The sequence below is a fragment of the Pezoporus wallicus genome, unplaced genomic scaffold (assembly GCF_028554395.1).
Source record: "Pezoporus wallicus isolate ANWC-B61680 ecotype Strahan unplaced genomic scaffold, APGP_CSIRO_Pwel_v1 scaffold_7107, whole genome shotgun sequence".
Lineage (NCBI taxonomy): Eukaryota > Metazoa > Chordata > Aves > Psittaciformes > Psittacidae > Pezoporus > Pezoporus wallicus.
The window spans coordinates 854413-876492 of NW_026642114.1; the positions used below are offsets into that span (position 1 = coordinate 854413).

Sequence of the window (22080 nt, forward strand, 5' to 3'; positions counted from 1 at the left end):
TATTTGGAATTCATTAGGTAGAGAAAAAAAAATGGGGGAAAAAATAGAAAAGAAAAAGCAACTCAGAACAATTGGATCATCTTTACAAGGGATAGAAAGGGCTTTGCAAGAACAAAAAAAGCAAACCGACAGAACCAACCCCCCCGGCAACGTCTGATTTACATAGTCTTAATAATAATAATAAAGGTGTATGAAAACAAAAGGACTCCAGGAAACCTTGGGATTAAAAATTATACCCCAAACCCTAAACCGTTCAGTGATGTGAAAAGCTGTTTTTTTGGGGGGAAGAGGGGCACAGGGAACCTGTTTTTAAGAGAAAACTGAAGTGCTGCCCACTAGCATCTTCCTTAGCACTTCTCCTTGAACCCCACTCTGAAGCCACTGAGATTTCAGGCTATATTTGGCGGGCATTTTGGCTGTGTCCCACCATGGCTGGGAGGCTGCCATGTCCTGTCCCTTGTCCCTTATTTTGCCCAGCAACCCTGTGCCGCTGGGCCTTGGGGCTAGGCTGTGAGACCCCATCCTCAACAAGGTCCATGACTGAAACGAGGTTGGTACCTTCCTTGCTCCAAATTAATTTTTCAGCCAAGAGCTGTGGTTGGGCTCATGGGTGCCTCCAATCCCAGGCTCTTGCAGCAAACCCTTGGGTGCCACTGGGATTCAGGGCAGAGCATGAAAGCATTGAAGCCCACTGTCTACATATTTGGGGGAGGATTCATGCCCTTTCATCACTTCCAAGCAGCTCAGCACCTGACTCCCCATTACCCCACAGCATCTACTCGCCAAAACCCCACGGGACTACATGCTTCTCTGGAGACGTAACTCCCCAACTCAGCCCCAAAGCAGCCGCCTAAGGATCTTCTGGGTTGGGTATCAAAAGGAGTGGGGGCCTCCTGGAGGAGAGACAATTCCCCCCCCAAACACCACCATCACTTTTCACATCACTTGGGGCACAGCTCAAAAGCGCAGGGGAAGCAGCAAGGCCGATGTCTCAGACAGGTCAAAATAAACTCAGCATCATCATCAAAGCCCCAACACCCCCCTCAAATAATGCCAAAAAAAAGGTAATTTCTGGGTCTCAACGTTAAGAAACATAAAGTGTTAGACTGTACCTATTAATGCTCACTATTCCAACCATTTTTTTCTTTTTAAAGTTTTACAAAATGAATTACTGTCACTTTTTAAACATTGTGTAAGAAGAAATGAGTGTGCACAACTCTACATTTTTCTAGCATTCTTGAACTAATTCACAAATGCGAGAAAATGGAAAAAAATAATGGGAAAAACAAACAAACAAACAAAAAAAAGATGAATGTAGGTAGTTCGATGTTATAAACTATACAGGAATGAAGCGCTTGTTGCCACAGAAAGAACAGGGATGGGACCTTCCCCCTGTTCAATTTTGCGTGCTAAGAGGGTCATTTTTTATTCTTTATTATAAACACTATTAAATTCCGACTGCGTTTTTGGTTTGTTTTTTTTCTCCTTTATCTGAATATACAAGAACATTCATTATCAAATGTTCGTTATCATCAATACTACAAAGAACGAGACACAAATCGCAAGAAACAATGGAAAATGTTAATAAAGCTGAAAGAATCGTCGAGTTTTTTTTGTGGCTTTTTTTTTTTTTTTTTTTTTTTTTTGTTTCTGCAGGTTTTTTGATAGTTTTTTGTTTGTTTTTGTTTTTTTTTTTTTTGTTTTGTTTTTTTGGTATCGAAGTCAGGTTTTTCTGGGCAGAAAAAAAAATTAAAAAAGAAAGAGAAAAAACCCCACAACACTTGGGGCTGGGGGAAGGGGTGAAAGGGGAGGAGAAACAAAACCCAAAAATAAAGAAAGCAAAGGAAAAGGCAAGCAAGCAGCTACGCCAACACAAACCGGAGGGACCAACTAGGGAACCCAGGAGGTGATCCACAAAGTACCATGGAGGAGCAAGCACCCTGCCCGCAACAGGGGTGCTGTGGGCAGGGAGTGCAGGCAGGAGGGGCAGCAGTTGCAGGGCAGGGGAAGGCAGCCCTGGCGTGGGCTGGCTCCAGTCAGCGGGTGGTTCTGGATTGTTCCCGGTTTATTTCCAAGAGGTACCACGGCATTCCCACAGGCACAGCACTGCTGCCACTCCCCAGAACAGACCTGACCCAGTCCTGTATCCCTGAAATGCTTTGCCAGAATGGTTTCATATAAAATAACCCAGAAATGGTGAAAAGGCTGCACTGGGGGAAGCCACGGGAGGAGGAGAGCAGGAAGGTGCACAGCTTGGGTAGATGTGCAACACCTCCTAACCATTCTCTTGGAGAAACCAGCTTCTCATTGCTCTTAAGATATTCCCAGCTGGGAAGCAGCCCCAGACCTCACCTGTTGCATTATGCTCTGCAACACAGCCCCCAACCCCAGACATAGGTCTGAAAGGAACAGAATGTTTCAACTGGAGATATAAAAAAAAAAAGCAAAAGGCAGCTTGTGCTGTTTCTCATCTACCTTTTGCATCCTGCTCTGACCCCACCTGCTCAGAAGGAGAAAATCTAATGAATTGGCACCTCTCATATCTGGGGAAAGGTCATAAATTTCAGAGCAGATGTTTTGAAGCCTTCTGGGCTTGTTCCCCATGGAAAGGCAGGCTTCATCTCCACTTCAGGCGAGTCACACTGCTGGCCCCAAGCTGCAAGGCGACAGCATGTCAGAGCTGTGGGCACACCACCGCTGTGGCCTGCAGGCCAACCATCGTTTTTTCCACCAGAAGGGTAGAAATTTTTTTGGCAGAGCTGTAATTTTATGTGGTTCCTGCTTAAGGCTGCTCTGCACTGGCAGTTCCCATCTTGAGATGGCTGGCACCAGCACTGGCAGGGTGGGCATGGATGCGCAAGTGCATGAGATGTAGCCAAGAGGTATTCAGATCCATTACAAGGTGCTATCTATGCTGCACCCACAGTGACCCCTATGACACCCAGGATCTTGCCACAAGACAGCTGAACCTGCTCGCATCCACTGGAAGAACCAGTGGCCAAAAGTACGACTATGGCACGAAGCTCAGCCCGTTGCCAGGGGCAGACTGGTGCCTCCTCACCCTGTTCTTCAATGAAAGCCATGTTCTCCCAGCATCAGCTGCCTGAAGGAGTGTTTCAGCCATCACCAGCTTTTCAAAGAGCAGACCAGAAAAATCTGGACAGAAAATCCCATGAGTTTTCCTATGGTATCGAATGCCACTGTCCAGAATAACTGGGATAAAACCAGGAGCTTTATCAGAAAGATACCCCCAAGAGGGGCACCCCTTGTCCTACAGAGCTGTTGCTTTAACCATTACTGAAAGCACCCACTGTGCTCACCCCACCACATCAAGCCCCTTGAATCCTGCTGCCCAACCCTTGCTGCTTGCCTGGCAGGGCTTTGGGAATACAGCAGGTGCCACCATCCTCTGAGGGTCTTGCCTGCACTGGGGAACCCACCTCCTCCTCTTTTGCAGTGTGGCACGGTCCCAGAAACACATGCAAACAATCCGTGACGCTTTCACTGCCAGGAACACATCCACCACCAGCCTCCCTAGGTGCTGTGAGAAAACTGATTAGTGTACACCACCGTGGAGGTGCTCAGTGCCTTCGTAATTAGTGACGGTCATTTCTCACCTGCCTCTGCCTCATTTCCTTCTCTCCTCTCCTCCCCTCCAACAGCAGGCAGAGAGGATGGAGGGTTTCATGGCTCATTCAGCCCACAGCAGCCAGTGAGATTTGTGGCAGGGCAGGGCAGGGACCAGGAAGTGCTGTCAGTTTACCCAGGGCTGGGAATGCGCTGGTACCTTTTGGAAGCAAAGGGAAGCATGCTGACTTCTTCTACACGCACAGGGGCTGTGTCCACCCACCCATCACCAGCAGTGCACAGCAGTCAGCTCACCGAAGCAGGGCTGGGCGCAGGGAGGCGAGGTGCTGGCTGTGGCCAGGGCCGGCGCAGATGAGGTGGCAGCAGGGCTGCGGTGGCGTTTCCCTACGGAGAGGTAGCATGAGACAGGAGGAGTAAGGGAGGCTGCCTGCTAGTAAAGGAGTGAGAAATGACAGAGGTACATTTGTGGCTCCTCAGAAAGATGCCCAGCATGAGGCTGTACACTGCTTTGGGGTTGTTTTGTGTGGTGGCAGTTGTTTTTTGCTTTTCCTCCTTAAAATCCTTCTACCTGTTGACATATCCTTCGGTGGGAAAGGGTAAGGGGAAGGGAGTGGTGTTGTGGCGGTGGCAGGGAGGGAGCGGCTTCTACCCAGAAAAGAAAGGGAAGAGAGTATAAAGAAGTGTCCAGATTGGCTGAAAAAAGCATCCCGACGAAGAGGAGAGAAGAGAAGGAGTCTTCTTGTGTGTGCTGATTGGGTTCACCTCCAGTCTGACTGCTGCGGTGTTAGGAGAGGCCCCCTCCCCTCCTGCCCCGCCGGGACTGGCTCAGCCAGGGATGCAATTTGCTGGGAGATCAGTTGGAGGTATCAGAGTGAACGCTGCCAGGGCCTTCTGTGGGGGAGGTCACCGACGATGGGGTAGTAGCGTCTTGCCAACCTCCATTAGCCTGCAGAAGGGAGACATGGAGATGTCAGTCACCCAATAGCACACCCAACCCTGCCCAAGCCACCTATCCAACTCAGACTCTCCTGCTTCTCCCCTAGCAGGCACTGATGTAGGAGGCAAAGCTGTCCCCTCTGGGTTTCCCATCCCACTGCGGACAACATGGCTCCATAAGTGGGATGGGGAAGAAACAATTCTGTTGAAAACAGAGGTTTTGCTAAATGGCAAGTGCTCATGAAAATTCTGGCCCCTAAAAAACACATCTTTCTGCAGAAACTCTGAGTTCTGGTTGTATGATGTTTTTTTACCCCCAAATATGACACTTTCCCATATGCAAGGAGGAAAACAGCAAACACCACACTCCAGAAACACCGTCCTGAGATATTATCTGGACTCAGGTGCTATGAACACAAAGAACAACAGGTCCCAAGAGACTGCTGAGCTGTGCTATGTTCTCCAGCACAGCTCCATGTTCCCCTTCGCTGCCTTTCTAGGCACCCCTCCTGCTGCATGACCCTTGTGCAAGCGAAGCCATCAGCTCCCAAGCCTTGTTGCAGGAAAGACACATTGTTCAAACACCTCTCTTGCCACTGTGAAAGTTGTATTCTGGGATCTGGGCCACATCTCTGCTTCTAATGCAAAAGCATTACTCTCCTCACTTTGTAAGAAAACCACAAACATATATCTGCCACCCGGGGCTGACCTTCCATGCTCCCTGTAACCACTCCTTGAGGCATCCTAAGCCACAGTGCCACGGAGGTGCTACCACCATATCCCATCCCAGGGTTTTTAGAGCAAAGTGTGGCAGACAACTTGTTTCCTCTCCTAAAAACAGATGCAGAGACAAATTCTCCCATTTCTCAAGTGCAGAGCTACTGGAGGGCTCCACTGCTTCAGGCAGTGCACAGAAGCTGCTCCTCCACAGTTGCCATCCACTTTAGAGAGGAGCAGATGTCGCACCCAACCTCCTCTGCTCACTCTGACATTGATTCAGTGCTCAGTTAATGAATCCTTTCCAACCACTGCCCAAGCTCAAGTCAGCAGCAGTTGCTGTCACAGTTCAAATGTACTGTGGCTGCTTTGTCCTCTCTGGCTGCCTGTCCCACTGCCTCCTGGCACAGGTCATCCACCACCAGCCACACTAGTTGGGGTCTTGCAAACCCTGAAGTGGGGTAAGGGTAGGAAAAGCTTCATGGCCCTAAGGCACAGAGCAACTGTCTAGGACTTGCTGGTGGGCTATCCACACTGCTGACCAGCTCCTGCCTGCCAGAAAGGCAGCTGAAATGGGAGGAAAGAGCTGGCCACAGGTGGACCATGGGAACCCATGTTTTGAGGAATGAAAACACCGCACAGCAGGGCATGCACAAAGCAGAAAAGACAGAGGCATGCACACACACAATGGGCTTGCGTGTTCTTCCATGCATGCATGGAGTTCCAGCAACAGCAAGTAAGACAGGATATCGTGACCTAAGCCTGCTAGCAGGTTAGCAAATCCCACTGCACTGTGGGCACAAGCATGAAACCAGACTATGCACAAACATTAACAGCCCCAGGCATCCCCTGCCTGCGCAGACCACTGGCTCACTGTGCCCACAGCCCATGTGTACCCAGGCCCTGACCCACCATCCCTGCACTCGTGAGATGCAATATCCACCCTTACACATCTTGGACCACTGCAAGAGGCAGCAATTACTGTAGATTATCAGCCTGACAATGACAGGCCACGTAAAGAGAGACACAGAGCCAACTCCACCGCCCCGAGACTGGCATATTCAAGTACACTTAGGACATTAATAGCAATTTACGTGCCATCAGTGAGAGAGAACCACAATAGCTATGCTGGCAGCCTCTTATTACCAAGCCTGTTATTTGTTGGAGTTACAAGCTATAATCACAACAGAAACTTTCAAAACCCTTATCTTCCATGACGCACCAAATCTATTTCAGAGCTGTAATTGCTATGTCACCGGAGAGTTTGCTGCTTAATGCACTCAGATGCCATTTAGTGTTTGCAGGGTCATTACGGCGAGCAGGAGGGGGGAGAGTGGAGGGGGCCGCATGGAGCAGGGCTCTGTCCCTATTGTGCTTAACTATTTTTAGTGAGGCTTTGGCGTGCCAGCCATGGCTGGAAGGAATGAGAGGGAGAGTGTCTTGCAGGCAGGGACTGCAGTGCCTCAATGCTTAGCACCCTGCCTCCCACAGTGCTGGGGAGCCCCATGGCTCTCCAGATTGGGAATCAGCCTTCATGTGTTGTGGGAGTTCATGCCGTCAGTTACCATCTTGGTTGCATTCAGTTAGAAGCCAAGAGGATGTTGGGGAAAGGCTGACCTAGATTAGGAAACCTTCCACATATCCCACACTCTCCTGCTCCCTCAGCCTGGGAAGGCCCCAGGGTTGGCCATGACCTTATCATCTTAATGCTATCTTCTGGTATGGACAAGCCTTCCATGAGGAGCCAAGACTCTTCCCAAAACAGAGGGCATACAGGCACCATTTACACTCCCCTTTCCTGGAGCTCACCCTGTTGCTGCATGGACCAAGACACATTCAGGATGCATCCTCAATGCATCCCAGCTGGGCCCTGCCTCCTTCTGGAGCAAGAAGATGCCACTGGGATCTGACTGAAGTAAATCCTAGGGATCTCCTTCAAAAATGAGGGAGTATTCTGAGAAGGCTGCTGCTCCTCACAGACTTTTCTGAGCAGCCCGTGCATGCAGCTGTGACTTCTTCAGGAGACAGGAACAGAGCAATGGTCTCTGGGACACCTCTTCATATGTCAGCTTATGGTGCCAAATCACAGGCAAGGCCCTGGTGGCTGTCCAAGTGATGGAGCCTCAGTGATGGATGGCTGAAGCAACTGCTTTTGCTGCCCATTTCCACAAGGTTTCCCAGAAGTTTGGTCACCTCCAGCAAGGCTGGATGGCTCTCTGCCTGGGCCTCCAGCATGGGCTTGGGAAATGACTCTGCCAGTTTTTAAAGGCACCTCCTGCTGTGCACAGAGGCTGTCTCGCCATCCCACCTTCTGTGACCAAATCCTTGTCCCACCATCAACAACACAGGGTGTCAGGTCAGCTTCCAAACACAGCAGACATGAGCAAGTCTGACAGATAGGCAGTAGCCTCAAAGAGGCAATAACCTCAAAGAGGTTTCAGACCTCTGCACTTTTAAGAGCTTGTGTCAGGGTCTCCTTATGATACACGCTGAAACTCTTATTAAACACCAAAGACTCCAGCTTTGTCTGGCTATCACTTTCCGAAGTTCACAGCAGCAGTCTTCAGAACACACCAAGGCATCCCTGATGGATGGAGCTTGGGCACTGAAGCCCTGCCAGGCAAATTTACATATCCCAGGTTGTGAATATGGTCATGAACCATAGCTTGATCATGATGGTGAACTGTAGCTTGCTGAGGAAAACAGAAATAACTTTCATTTCAAGGCTCAAATTCTTAATAGAAAAGGGTCTCAGCATATGTGAGAAGGTCTCACCTCCTACAGGTACCAGAGCCCAGAGATCCTCATCAACAACAGTGGATGCAAAACTCAACAGCACACCCCGCTGCTGACCACCACCATCATGGTCACAGACACTGCTCTGTAAATAGGCACAGATCTGCACGACATTTTAAATCAAAACCCTTGTACTCTGATGACTTTTAAAAATTGCCTCTCATTTAGATTTAAATGATCTATAAATTAAATTAAATAAAGTCCAAAAAGAAATTTCTGAAATGGTTTTTCTTTAAGATTACTATAGCTCATTTCATTCATTGAGAGATAGGGGAACTAAAACGCTTGGTGAATTTACAGCCACAAGGCAGTGGCTAAAAGGGTGATGTTTTCGGTTGGAACCCTCCAGAGAACTATGGTACTAAAGATCTAGCTTCCACTGGAACCCACAAGAATCTGGACTTCTAAATGCTTTGAAACCTTTATCTTGGGACCTCCAGCTGGGTACAAATGCAGGACACCCCTCTGTGCAGAGGGACCAGACACTTAACACCTCTCACTTTATGGTGCAAAATCCCTCAACCTCAAAGCTTGCAAAAAGGGCTGGATAAGGCTCCAGTCACCCCTTCCTTTCAGGTGGGAGGGTCCCTCCTTCTTCTCAGTGCTACCCAAGGCTGGGTATCCTGAAGATGTCTCCAGCCTCTATCAGCCATGCATCACCAAGTGCATCCCTGTCCCTTGCCAGTACAGGTGATACCTCACACTGTCTCCACCTGTGGAGTAGAAGGCGCCTGTTCTTGCTCTGCCTCAGTCATCACTGTGGGTTACGGGGATCATGATGGCTGGGACATCACCCATTATCCTGCTAACGATGCAGAACTGGCTCCAGCCCTTTTTGCCCTGCAGAGCGGTCTGTCAGCCGTCAAGCAGCAGAACCACAGAGGAAACTGGGCTTTGGGTGCATTCCTGCTCTCAGCTGTCATGACTTACACGCATTTAAAAATTCATCCTCCATCAAGTAAGGCAAACCCCGAGCATTGTCTCCCCTGCCAAGGTTTGCAGTGGTGGAGCTGGGCAACCTGCCGCTGACTTCTCAGCCCTGACAGGCTCTGGGGATGACTTAACCTCAGCCCCGTGCAGACATCGTTGTGACAGGGCTCTTGACTAGGTTTCGGCTCATCTCCTTCCAGCAGCTCACGGGGATGCTCAGATGACGTGGGGATGGCAGCTTTCTGTGTCACTAGCAGGTTTCCTCCACATCCTGCTGCCCTTCCATGGCAGTAACGGGTTCAGGGGAGAGGCAGGGAAGCCCTGCATGGTACGAGACAGCCACCCTGCCTGCACTAAGCAGGCACCCCAGGACATTGCCAAGAGTCAACACTTCCTAGAGGATGGCCACACTTGAGGAGTAGACAATCTGGGGTCCATCAAGAGACCTAGCTGGATAGGAAACCATTAAATGACAATAAAAGCTACAGGCAGGAGCATGCTGGTCAGGATAAGGGGGAAGAAAAACATTTGGGGATAGAGAGACAACCCAGAAAATACTTCCTAAACTATGCACTTAGCTCTGGACTCCCTGCCTTCCTCCCCATGTCTACTACACATTTACGGGAAAATGAGCCATCACCCCTGAACCTGAGCTGTCTCTTTGCCCACTTGCTACCCTGCTCCTCTTTGAACAACATACAATTTGAGCCTATTTGAGCTCCTGCCCCCCCTGAGAACCAGCCTGAGGAGCCATCAGATACCACTATGCTGGATCCCCATTTGGGAAGCGCAGGGGGAACCACTGAGCCCCTGACACTCTCAGCTCACCAATTCCCAGTGCTGGTAACACTGGTTCTCCCGTTACCACAGCCAGAAACACCAGCCCAGCTCTCCTTGTCCTATACAGCTTCCGAGTTTTTACTACCTCTTTCTTGTTCTTTTCTCTATTGCCCCTGCCCTGCCTCGTAATCCCCAGCAACAATCCCCCCCCCCCAAAATTTTGGCTTACCCAGCCCACTGTGATTTTCGAAGCCAACTGCAGCTATAATCTGCTCAGCCTCTTTCCTTGGGGGTATTTTAATTTATACAAAAGTATCATCTCTTATCATGATCAGCCTGCGATTCATTTACTCTCCAAGTATTAAAAAGCCAGAAAGGGAATAAATTCAGCGCATGGAGAAATTAATGCAGAACGATAGGCTCTTTCATGTGGCATTTCCAAGTGCCGTTTTTGCAATGGGCTTATGTAATGAGACATAATTATCTGCACATGTTCAATTACATTACTTCACAAATCCTCCTGCCTCTGCCTCCTGACGTCAAGCCACCCACTAAGGCCCAACACCCGCAGGACAGGGGAGCACAGTCCCCCACCCCACTGCACCCCTCTCCCTATACCCTCTCCCTATGCCAGCAGTGGCTGCTTGCACGCCAATGGCCCAAAGATGGTCACACGCAAGGTGACGTATGGCATAAGCCTTGTCCAGGATGGTGATGGGACTGGATGGTGCACCCCGCTGGGGTGCTCACCCACACGACCACTGCCCCACCTGGAGGATCACTGCCTTCCTGCCCAGTTTGAGATCACGCCACCTCAACCTTTAGGCTCCTAATGGGGACTGCAGCAGTCAGCCACCCCCTCCTCCGTGCCATCCCTGGCCACCTCTGCCACCACCCACTTGGCGCTCACAGCCTCCTTTTCCAGGCTGCCCTCTTCTCCCAGCTTGCTGTCACCACTGCTGAGATGGCAGACGATTGATCTGAGAAATGAAGTTGGATTGCTGTCCCGAATCTACACTGGGTTCTCCTTGTGTGTGTCTGATCGATTTCCCCCTGTGCGACACAGCTTGTCGCTACGAATTTTCATGCTAGTCAGAACCCGCCAGCGCACCCAAGAACAAGGAGAAGATGCTCTGGAGACCGCCCTCCCCCTCACATCCTCCCCCAGCCCAGTTGGATGAGGTTTTCTTGGGTTGACATTGGTTGGCTTTGTTGTTTTGTTGTTGTGTTTTTTTTTTCTCCTTTTATTTGCATTCGTTATTGCCACCAACCCCATTGTCGCCGTACTTTCGGATGCTGGCCAGGGATGGCTTATTTTTAGACGGTAGCTCTGGGATGGTGCCATTGGCCTCCGCGTGAAGCCATCTCTGGACTGGGCATCAGCGGTGACATCCTTCACCACAGCTACACAAGGTGTCACCTGTTTAGCAGCTCCTCTCGGCCGAGCGCGTGTGGCCGCAGGTGCCAGGCAAACGCTGATCAGCTCTGACAGTCCTAGACGCCAGCTGCCTGCACAAAGCCTGCCCGGTCGCCACTTTTTTTGTGGGCAAAGCTCTGCCGTTGGCGTGACCGATACAGAAGCAATAAACTAGGTGACCGTAAAAGCAAAGACAAGTCCTACTAAGTGGCATTCTGAGCCCTATGGCTTTGAAATAATTGGCAGTGAGAGAACAAAAATGAATAAAAAAGCCACCCAAAAAACAAGAACTCAAGCCTATTTTTTTTTTTTCTTACACTGATGCCCTGCGGACTATACATCTGACTTGCTGCGAGTCCATCACTGTATCCTCCTGTCTGGCTGATAACATGGCGAAGGGTATCCACCTAAACAGACCAACGACAACAAAGACACAAATTAGAGTGAATGAAAGGTTAGTGGGCAAAGATGCTTTGGTTCAACTTTGGCAAGATAAAAAAAAGAGTCGTAGTAGTAATAATAATATTTATACTAATAATAACAATAATAACAATGGTATATATTTAAAGAGGGCAAAGAGAACCACAGTTGCTCTTGAAGCCAGAGCTGAGCCAGACGGCTGCTCCTGTCTCCCTCACCATGACCCCCTGTCTGCCCTGGTGGCCCCATCATGCACTCCTCAGTCCCAAGTCTTTCAATAGAAAGAGCAGAGAGGGAGAACAGCATGGCAAGTGTAGGGTGGGACCTCCTGGAGCACACTGATGCAGCCAGTTGCACCACTGTGCTCAAGGACGCACTTTCTTACCCCTTCCACCCTTTGGCCCCAGGCACTGGGAAGCTTACAGAAGTGGAAGCTGATCCTTGGAGTCAGCTGACTGCCTTCATTTTGGAGGGCCCAGAAAGGCAACATACCTACCACGGCAAACGCATTGGCAGCTCTCCTCTGGGAACCCCATTACTCTCCCTTCTCTCACCCAGCCCAGCCCCAGCAGCAGCATGCATGGTGAGTGTGTCTCGCTACCCATGGATGGCATGCTTGCTCTGCATCCAGCACTGTGAGTGGGGCAATCTTGGCTTTAGAGAGCTTCCTTGCCCAATGCAGAAGTGTCAGAGTGGCTGTTGTCTCACACTACAGAGCCTTAGATGTCAGAGAATAGACTCATGGCACATCTAGATACTGGATGGGAGGTGAGAAATCTGAGTGACTTCGTGGCTATTTTAAATTCTTTCTTTTTGCCCAAAGCATGGGTTGATGTTTCAGTAATGCTGTTCAAAGCTCCCATGCTCCGTCTTGCTGGTGTGTACATGGGTGGCATTGAGTGCCTGTGCTTTGGGGAGGTGGTGAAATGTTGAAGAGTGCCTTTTAATTTAAAAAAAAACAAAATAAACAACAAAAATCCTAGCTGTGTATTTGAATGTTTCTTGCCTTTCAGCAGACACCTGGTTTGGCACCAAAGGAGTAAGTGGAAGCCTTCCTTGTAAAATGAGACACCAGTCCAAACATCTGGGCCCTTCCCTTGGAAGAATAAAGCAAGCACAACCTAAACCTCAGGTGCTTTCATTTGAGTTCGTGCCTGTTCTCCTAAACCTCCTCTCCTTCTAGTACAACTATCAAGCCAGAGCCAAATGCATTCACAAAGTGTGGGCAAGTCTCCTCAAGACCATGGTTGTTGGTTTGGTTGGGTGTTTTGGTTTTAGTTTTTGTTTCTTTTGGATTATTTTTTTTTTGGGTGGTTGTTGCTGTTGCTTTTTTTGGTTGGTTGGTTTTTCAGTTTGGTTTGCCTTTTTTAAGTGTTGGTTCATTTGTGCTGGTTGAGATTTGTTCTTTTCGGACGGGAGGGAGAAGTGCCAATACAGTCAAAGGCTCCTCCAACACTAATGCATTCACTGGCAGTACATCGGATGGGTCCCTACCTGTGACTGCACGTTGGCTCCAACCTGGGCCCCTTGGTAAGAATCCCCATTGAGAGACTGCACGCTCATGAACAAATCTCCAGAGTTTGACATGTTAAAAGAACTGGAAGAACCTGGAAAGGAAAGAGTGAGGCACCTGAATCACAGAAAGGAAAAAGATCCACCCCATGACTCTCAGCCAAGAGGAAGGAACAACATGCAAAGCAACCACAAAAACAAAACACAGAGTCAGGTTAGTAGCATGAAGAACAGAGCAAGCAAAAAACAGGATGCACTCTTGAGGTTATTCAAAGCCACATGTTGTTACAGCTCAATGCCAAGAACATTCTTCAACAGCTCCTCAGCTGGAGGAAGGATTCTTCATGCTTTTGACCAAGACAAACAAAGCCCAGCCTGGAGGACTCAGACAGCCTTTCCCTTAATTTCTGGGCATCCAAATCCTCCAGGCAGCTTTGAAAAATCCTGGTTGCTGGAGGTGTCCACCCGGCAGACTGCACTGGAGAACAGAGTTACCCAAACAAGCCTCACTATCAAGAGCAGGAGACTGCTCAGCCAGGTGAAGCAGACCCACACTACTGCTGCTTCTGAGCTCAGATCAGGGTGGGTTAAGTCTACACTGCGCTGCTCTCTGCAGGGTGAGCACATCCAGTTGCACAGCTGGAGCTCCCACTGAGCCATGGGGAGCTCTGCAAGGGAGTGGTGTGTAGGGTTTGCCTTCAGGACATAAGGAACCCATCACTGGTGCGAACCAGGAGTGAAGGCTCGCAAAAATGTGAAGACACCTGGGCTAGACTCCCAGTACCCACCATGCTGGCAAGTGTCTTTCATCATGACGGGCCATGAGAGAATGCAAGGGTGTCACTTCCCTTCTGGGCCAGCTGCCCCAGAAGAACGAGCTCTTTAATGAAATTCCCCACTGCACGCACCAGTTGTCAATGTTACACTAAAAAATTGTCACAGTGAAGACAACTGAGTGGGATCATGAGGAAGAAAATCCACAAAAAGAAAAAAAAAACCCATCTTTGCAGAAACACGGTTTTCTGCTTCCAGCTTTGAGATATCTGAGCACCTCCTCAGCTACTGAATGGGAGAAACAAACCCATCACATAACTGGAAGGCAGGGAAGGGGATTAAAAATAAATAAAAAGGTTTTATGGGATTATTTCAGATTTTATCGTGCAGATCAGCGCGTTAAGTGTGAGACAGCTCAACGTGCAAGGTTTGGTTATATACATGACGTTAGCTTTGGAAAGGAGAGACTTCAGGGGCCCAGGTCAGCTACGTTTTCAACTCCAACCCCAAATACACTCTCATCATCTCCACTGCCACTTCCAACCTTGAAGACTGGCAACCATAGTCCTGGTGGAATTGCCCACCTATGGCTCATGCGTGCACTCTGAGAAACACCTGGCAATCCCCCTTCCTCTGCTGGACAAGGAAGAAACACTCTGAACAGACACTAGCTTAGTCCTGGAGGTGGACCAGGAAGGCTCCTCTGAAGGAATTCACCTCCAAAAAGGGCAGGGAGGAGGTGGGAGGTCTATGCTGGAGACTTCATGTTCACTAAACTCTCTGCTGCTCTCTTTGCAACTGGCTCTTTTGTCAGGTGCTGGTAATTCTCAGCATTGAAGGAAAGCAGAAACATCACTGCTAGATACAATGTCCAAGACAGTCAAGAGAAAGACTCATCTTGAGCACAGTCAGTCCTGGATCCGGACCCTCCCACTGGTGCCTTAAAAGAGCAGAGCCAGGAATAGCTTATTGTCTGTGCTCATTGTGAACTCTGCCCAACCTGTTCCAGAGATCAATCCCACAGCGCTGCTGCGTAAAATAACCGGGACTAGTCAGAAGGCAGCTGTAACTATCACCTCCTCTGCTCAGCTGGCAAAGGCCTCCTGTCATTTCACAACCTCTCAGGTTACTTGCTGTTTTAAAAGCAAAAAACCTAGGGAAATGAGCTGGCAGACTGAGGATAGCCCACCCTGACACTGATCAACTTTAAGCACAAATATGGGCACTTTTCACATACATCTTTGGATGCTTCCTACTCAGTTTTCTGAACGATCACTTTGACCACTGGTATAAAAGCAGAGGTCATGAATTAACTGTGGCTTCATACTCCCGCAGTGGCTGAGAACCAAGGGACTTTGCAGCTACTGCTCGCAAGAAGCAAAGAATACTCTCTTGTTCTTTTAAGGTGAGCAGAAACCTTTGAGATCACACAAACGATCAGTGACAGAGCTGGGAAGAGGACTTGGGAATCCCTGAGCACCTGACAGGGCACTGCTATCACTCTGCCCCCAGCAGAGCAACATCTTACCCCACCTTCCCCTACCAAAAGAAAATTGTAACAATAATAACAGATAAAAACGCCATGAAGTTAACTGGTATTTTATTGAAACTTAACAAACCTGCCTGTGAAATTGAGACTGGGAGGGAGGAAATAAAAGTAAACAAACAGCCACAGATTCTAGTTCTGTAGAGCGCTGGTGTCTTGGAAATCATGAGGAGCGCTGGAGATGTCACTTACAAGATATACACTGCTATTGGCACAGGGTATTTTTACAATATATGTGCATATCTAAACAGTGAATATGTCTTGTTGCTGATGTGGATGCAAAGATAAATATGCGCATACCAATGGCCCTGCATGTATGGATGCATTTGTATCAGAGCCGTAATTGCAGAGAGCCCTTCACGCTGCCACTCTGCTGCTTCAGCACTCTGCTGTCTATGTACCTGCCATGTATGAAAATTATGATGGCCCAAAGTCTGAGAGACGCAGCTAAGAGGGGCTGATGCACTGGGGTGGGAGAGGGGGCAGGAATGTGAAGAGCCCTGAAAATTAAGATTGGTATATTCCACAGAGAACACATCTGGAAATACAAATCAAATCCTTCGGTTAGAGAAGGCTTCACCATAAATGTAATCTGTCCCTCTGCAAGGCTCCACTGTGAGCACAGTAAAGGTTTTCAGTGGTCATAATTTGACTGGGGACTCCTTAACAACCAAGAAGGAACAACCACCTTTGAGCTTGGGAAGCCAGAAGGAAAAGGCTCTGATCTTGGCATGGAAGTCCCCTGATGCTACTGTGTGCAGACCAACCCCCCTCCAAAATACCAGAAACCCCAGCACTTTTTATGACTTGTAGCAGTGAGGAAGAGTGGATCATTTTCAGCATCCAGATTATTTTACTGAACCAAAGACCTACCACCACTATTCCTTAGTGATGAATTTCTATCATTTCATCACCAGCTTCAGAAAGAGTGCTGGAATGCTGTGGCAGTCAGATCTTGTTACTGGATGAAATCCTACATCAAAATAATGCCCACAAAGAGGTTTCTTCCACCCCTAACATTTCTGATGAGCACAACCCACTTTAATTTTGCCTCCAATTCAAAAATCTTCACAAGCTTGTCTGCTGGCATTTCTTGCACCACTTCTCCAACTCTTCAGAGTTTATTCTTCTCTGATGTCTTCTCTAGCGCTTTGTCAGTCTCTACTTCCACCTCAGATTTTCCAGGAACTCTAGTAAGTACTTTTCTCTAACATACCTGACAAGTCAAATGGCACCATGGATAAACAGACAGTAATTATGTTCATTGGAGCTGAAATCAAACCATCCTCATCTGATGCCTCATACCACCTACCACCAATGAGACACAGATCCAGCACACTGAAGCATTTAAGTAGACTGTGGTCATGTATAGAAGGCTCCTAGTTGAAGACAATGGCAATGACATATAAGCATTGAGAATACCCCTCCTGTAACTTTTTCCTTGTGTTTGTACCATGGCCAAAGACGAGGGAGGAACGTGATGGACCATGTAGCTCCTCAGCTGGACAAAGCCACTGAGTTTGATCGCAGGTCTAAAAGCCAGGGATGAACTCAGCAGTGCATTTGTTCTTTTTCACTTGCTAACCAACACTTAAGACAGTGAGACTCTAAGTAGGGCAGCTTCTCTACTGACGAAGGGTCCTCTCCCATGCTGTGCTCTGGAAAACTGACTGCCACAAATGGAGGAAGGCAGAGAAGAGAAGATACAGCCATCAGGCCTGTGCCTGATGACATACATATACTTCCAGACAGCACAATCCCCTCCACCAGCAGTTTTGCGCAAGATATTCACAAAATAAAAGGGTAAGCAGGAGCAAAAAACATTTCAGGACAATTTTGGTTGCTCTGCATGGAAGATTTCACTGGATGTCATCACCTGCATGTGGTCCTTGAGGACCCTGGTTGGCAAAAGGGTCTGCCCACATAAAATAACTTGAATTTGCCATGTGTTTTTTGTGCTGAGATTGTCCAGGCAATCAAAGTGAGGATGGGGAGTTGTTAGCCCAAATGAGCCAGACATCTCAGCTTATTTGAACATCTGGCTGATAAAGCCCAACTGTGCGCATTCAGGATGAAAAGGTGTTTGACATTCAGGCCTGGGTGACTGAGGATGGGGGACCCTGCTTTGAACGTGCCAGATGGCTAGACAGATGCAATTGTTGCCCTTGTCAATGTGTGGCCAATCTCTTTGACTGACTGTAGCCATTCACCGATCTCCGGTAACATGGGCGTCAATGCAGAGAACAGATGGGCCTGCGCAGCCGTGGCAGAAATGAATTTAACTCCTGTCCCAGGTCCCAGCACACCCAGTTCCACCTCCTCTTCCAACATCATGGCCCTCCAGGGACTACACTGCTGGTCGCTTCTTTCTCATGCCCTGTCCTCTGCCTACACTCTTTCTTTCCACATGCCCTACAATGTATTTAAACCAGAAGGTCTACATACTCTCATCAAATCCCATTATTTGCTCAGGTTCCTTCCTCAAAAACCTTATAGCTGATGATCTGAAAGAAGTCCATGGTGTAAAAGGAGAAGCATCATCTATCTTAGTCCTTCACCTCTTCATCCACTTCCACATTCCTCCCAGGGCAATGCAGCACAACTGGATGGCTCACGGCCCTCGACAGCATCCTCCAAATTTTTCACAGACAGGTATTTCAGACCTAGCATATACAGGTGTGCTTCTCGCTGCTAGCGCCTACAAGACAACCTGCAGCAGGGGAGGTCACTCAACTCTAGATGTTCTCAGGATGTGCCTTTAACCCACAGCTTGACTGAGCTGTTACATCTGCATGGTTCAGCTGGGGAGATCTCAACCTGGGATGCCACTGTTGGACATAAAATCCTGAGGCTTTTCCAGTATCCAAATGCACTATCTCTGCAATCTGCCCTAGAGACTACTGCAGTGCTGACAGCAAGGCCTCGCTGCTGCTGGATACAGGGAAGATGGTGGGATCTGGGCCAGGTTACAAACACTTCTAGCAGAAGAAGGATCAACATGGCCTGCAAGCTCCCCCCACACTGATGTGCTGCTTTAGAACCACCGCATTAGACACCTGAAGTCAGTGTTTCTAGAGTGCAGACAAGTGAGCCAGAAAGAGGATCCAGGATCTCAAGTCTTACTCGTTAATAACAAGACTGTTTGTCCTTCGTTGAAAGCATAGTGTTATCCAGGGATTATCTTAGCTGTTTACTGCAGGGTACTGGCCAATTTATCTTTGAAACAGCTGTCTTACTGCCTGTGGGGAACGCAAAGAAACAACCTCACACCAGAGCACTATTTAACTGGGCAGGCACTGGGAAATGCCTCTTCCACTGCATGCAGGCCAGACCCAAAGCCATTTAAACAATTGGAAGCTTTTCTCTTGCCATTCCAGACCTTTGGATCTGACCCAGTATAAGAAAGAGGAAGAGAAGAAAAGCTGTGTCTAAGCTGATGTGGACTTCAGGACAGCATCACAGGCAGCAGGCATCTCCCCTCAACACACACCATTCTGCTCTCTACTCTCCAGCTTTTTCTACAAGGGGGTGTCAACATCAGGAAACCCCACCTGACCAGGTATTTCGAGTGAGCTGTTTGGAAAGGACAACATTGTAAAAACTTCAGCTAAATCATCAGCAGTTCAAACAACAGAAGGAAAAGGGAAAAAAACCTAAACAAAACAAAAATAAAAGAATCAAACAAAACTCCTGAAAACCATCTGTCCCTAGAGAACTCTGCTGCATCCACCAGAGCCTTCTGAGCACCTCAGTCGAGCTGCAGCAGACAGCCCTGTGTGAGGAGATGCCCCCCCCAGCAGTGTTTCTGACTTGCAACCAAAAGCTGCACCAGCTCTGCTCTAGGTGGCTCTGGGGGGGCAGACCCTTAGCACGTAACATGTCCTCTGGAAATGAAGAGGTTGTATGTAGGGACTTCACTGCCCAACTGAATAAGACCTCTACCACTTGCTTCTATGCAAGCCATCCACATGAGTCCCTGCAAGGTGTGGATGAGCTCCCCAGCACAGAGCAATGAACCACCATTTACTATATTAGCTCACAGATAATGGACTGCCTTTGCCTTCCCACTGAGGGACCGGTTCGAGAGATCAGCCAGAGACTATTACCACTGGTTTCTCTCCTTGTATGATCCCTGGGTCTCCACTTTTCACTCAAATCTTACAGATCTGGGGGTGCTTCTGAGGTGCGATTCCTCTGCTACCTGCCACAGGCAGGACTGTGCTCACTACAGAAGCATGTCCTGATAGTAACCAGCATTTGCACAGTGTACCACTAGTACTCTAACATCTAGCTTCTCCTGCTCCCCACCATTCTCTTTGCTCTTCCACCATTTCCTTCCTCTTAGTAGCCTACCTCATAAGAGCAAGCTCCACACCCATGTGAAAGGGTACCATGAGCTGACACCAAGCTGACACCAAGCATGGCACATTCCCACTCTCCCTCCCACCCCTAAAAAGAAAACAGGCACATAGATATTTGCATCGATAACAAAGTACATGGCACGCATGAAGTTCAGGTTTTTTCTCTCCTTTTCAACAAATTCCAATTTTGCATCGCTCCTGGGAGCAGAGCACAACCAGTCGACTGCAGCCCAGGATTATTTTTGGGTCGGCCATCCTTGTGGCAGGCACCACGCATGAACTAAGCATCGTTCTCTAGCAGAGGAGTTGAAATCTGGGCCAAGTGCTCTGTGCCTTTGACCCTCAAAACAAACAAATGTAAACCACAGCAAATGGGCAGGAAAGGGGGAAAGGGAAGGGAACGACCCATGGATTTCCCTGGATTGTGCTGACACAGAAGGAAAATAAAATTCAAACAGAGCACACACTCTTGCAGATGATCCAGACATTGTCACGTAAGCAATCAAAGGTAACCACAACAGAAAGAAAACCAAAGATCTACCCAAAACAACCCTCCAAAGTTCATGAATTAGGACATCCTAAAAATGCTGGGGTTTAGCCATTCGGGCCACTCATGCTTCCAGCCCCAGCAAAATAAAATCGTTATGCAACGAGTTCTTAATTATTCTTTTTTTTCACCTCAAAATGCAAGCAATTCCAGCAACATTTTATGGAACATATTTCTGGTTTTGTGTTTACCATCCATGCATATAACCCCCAAGGTGACATCGGTTACAAGGTCTTATCACATCATTTTCCCAATGAAAACGGAACAGGACAGGGGAAGAGAAAAAAAAAGAGAAAAGAAAAAAGAGGGGGAAAAAGGCAAAGAAAATAAAGTACCCCCCAAAACAACCCTAAAAAACACATCCCATCTCTGCCTTTTTTTAAAGACCACAAAAGTGAGCCAACCAAAACCAGAAAATAAAAATTCAAATAACCAGAAGGGGAAAAACAAGAGAGAGATTAGGGGGAGGGGGAGAACAAACAAAAAAACCGAACACTAATGACCCAAAATAAAAAATAAAACAAAAACTAACCAGCTGAATTGGGAGTTGAGGGTGAGTTAGCCTGGCTTCCATGGGCTGACACATTGGTAGCCGTGACAGCCGTTTTGGCAGCATAAATATTGGCTTCCTCTTGAAATTTACCTATGTTCTTCTTGTACCGGATTCTCTTATTTCCAAACCAGTTTGATACCTAGAGCGAGTTTAAGAGAAGACAAAGACATTAATGTTTCAGCTCTGGCAAGTGCGGCTTGGTAAGGAAGGTGGATTAGTTCACGTTAAGTAGTGAATATTCTTTTTTCCCTCCCACTTTCCTAGCTGTGGAAGGAAACACCTTCTACCTGCGTGTGCTACACCAAGCTCAGGAAAGGTGGTGAGACCCTCCTGGGAGGACTGGGTTGTGAGAATATATCTGGTTCCTCTACGAATGGGACATCCACTAAGGGGATGTTCTACAGGAAAAGCTAGAGCCACCCCATAAAAATACGAGACGAGTTTAAAAAAACCTGAGGAAGTCAAATGACTCTAAAATTGCACAATATCTGAAAACAGGTATGTGTCATTTTGGAACTTTTTATTTGCTTCCTCCTCAGTATCCCTTTGACAGGGACAGATCCCCTGATTCCCAGCTGCCCCTTCTCCTCCCTTTGGACAGTGTGGCTTTCAGGGAGAACACTGAATGAATTTACTAGGGCCTGGCTGACGCACAAAAATACCTTGGTATCACTGAAGCTCTGCTTTTGATCCAACTGAGTGAAATTGGTGCAAAAGGCCAGAAGTGGATGCTCTTCATCTAGCTCATCTTGGCTTTGTACGGTTTAGCATGAGCCACTACATAAACCAGGAATGCCAGGGGAAGGCTAGAGAGGGAGCACAGGGCTCACTCTAAGACCTAACTTTGGTCCCAGGGAACAAGTGTGTTCCTTGGAAAGGGGCAGGAGATTGTGTTTGCCCAGAGACCAGCGTGGGCCTGACTTCAGTGCCTAGAATTGTGCTGAAAGGGATTAGGGGATTTATTTTAAAAAAATTAAGAAGCTGTATGAACTTCTTCTCAAATCATGGGGATGGCTGAAAATTATGGGCCAGATCTGAAGGCAGAATGAAGCTGCGCAGCTCTGGTCATGCCAGTCCTGGTGAAAGCTGTTTCCTTATGCCTGCAGCAGTACAATGCATGAACCTCAGAAAGCCCCAAGGTGAGGTCTGAGCAGTGATCTCTGCAGACTGTCAGAGTGATATCCTGGGATCAGAAGTATGAAT

At 48.2% G+C, this 22080-nt stretch overlaps 1 protein-coding gene across 6 annotated transcripts in view; it reads right to left on the reverse strand.

Moving 5' to 3' along the window:
• Positions 1-473: 473 nt before the first annotated feature.
• The window catches only part of PBX1 (PBX homeobox 1), a 132441-nt gene continuing 110834 nt past the window's right edge, over positions 474-22080 (reverse strand). For 4 of the 6 annotated variants that reach the window (XM_057427368.1, XM_057427370.1, XM_057427371.1 and 1 more), the window contains 5 exons: positions 20857-21016; positions 13079-13191; positions 11482-11571; positions 2830-4534; positions 474-2793 (listed from right to left, as the gene is read on the reverse strand). In XM_057427368.1, the coding sequence (XP_057283351.1) occupies positions 4442-4534; positions 11482-11571; positions 13079-13191; positions 20857-21016 (456 nt within the window). In that variant the 3' untranslated portion in view covers positions 474-2793; positions 2830-4441. The remainder of the gene's footprint in view (positions 2794-2829; positions 4535-11481; positions 11572-13078; positions 13192-20856; positions 21017-22080) is intronic. The other 2 variants (XM_057427372.1, XM_057427373.1) reach the window with 2 other exon arrangements.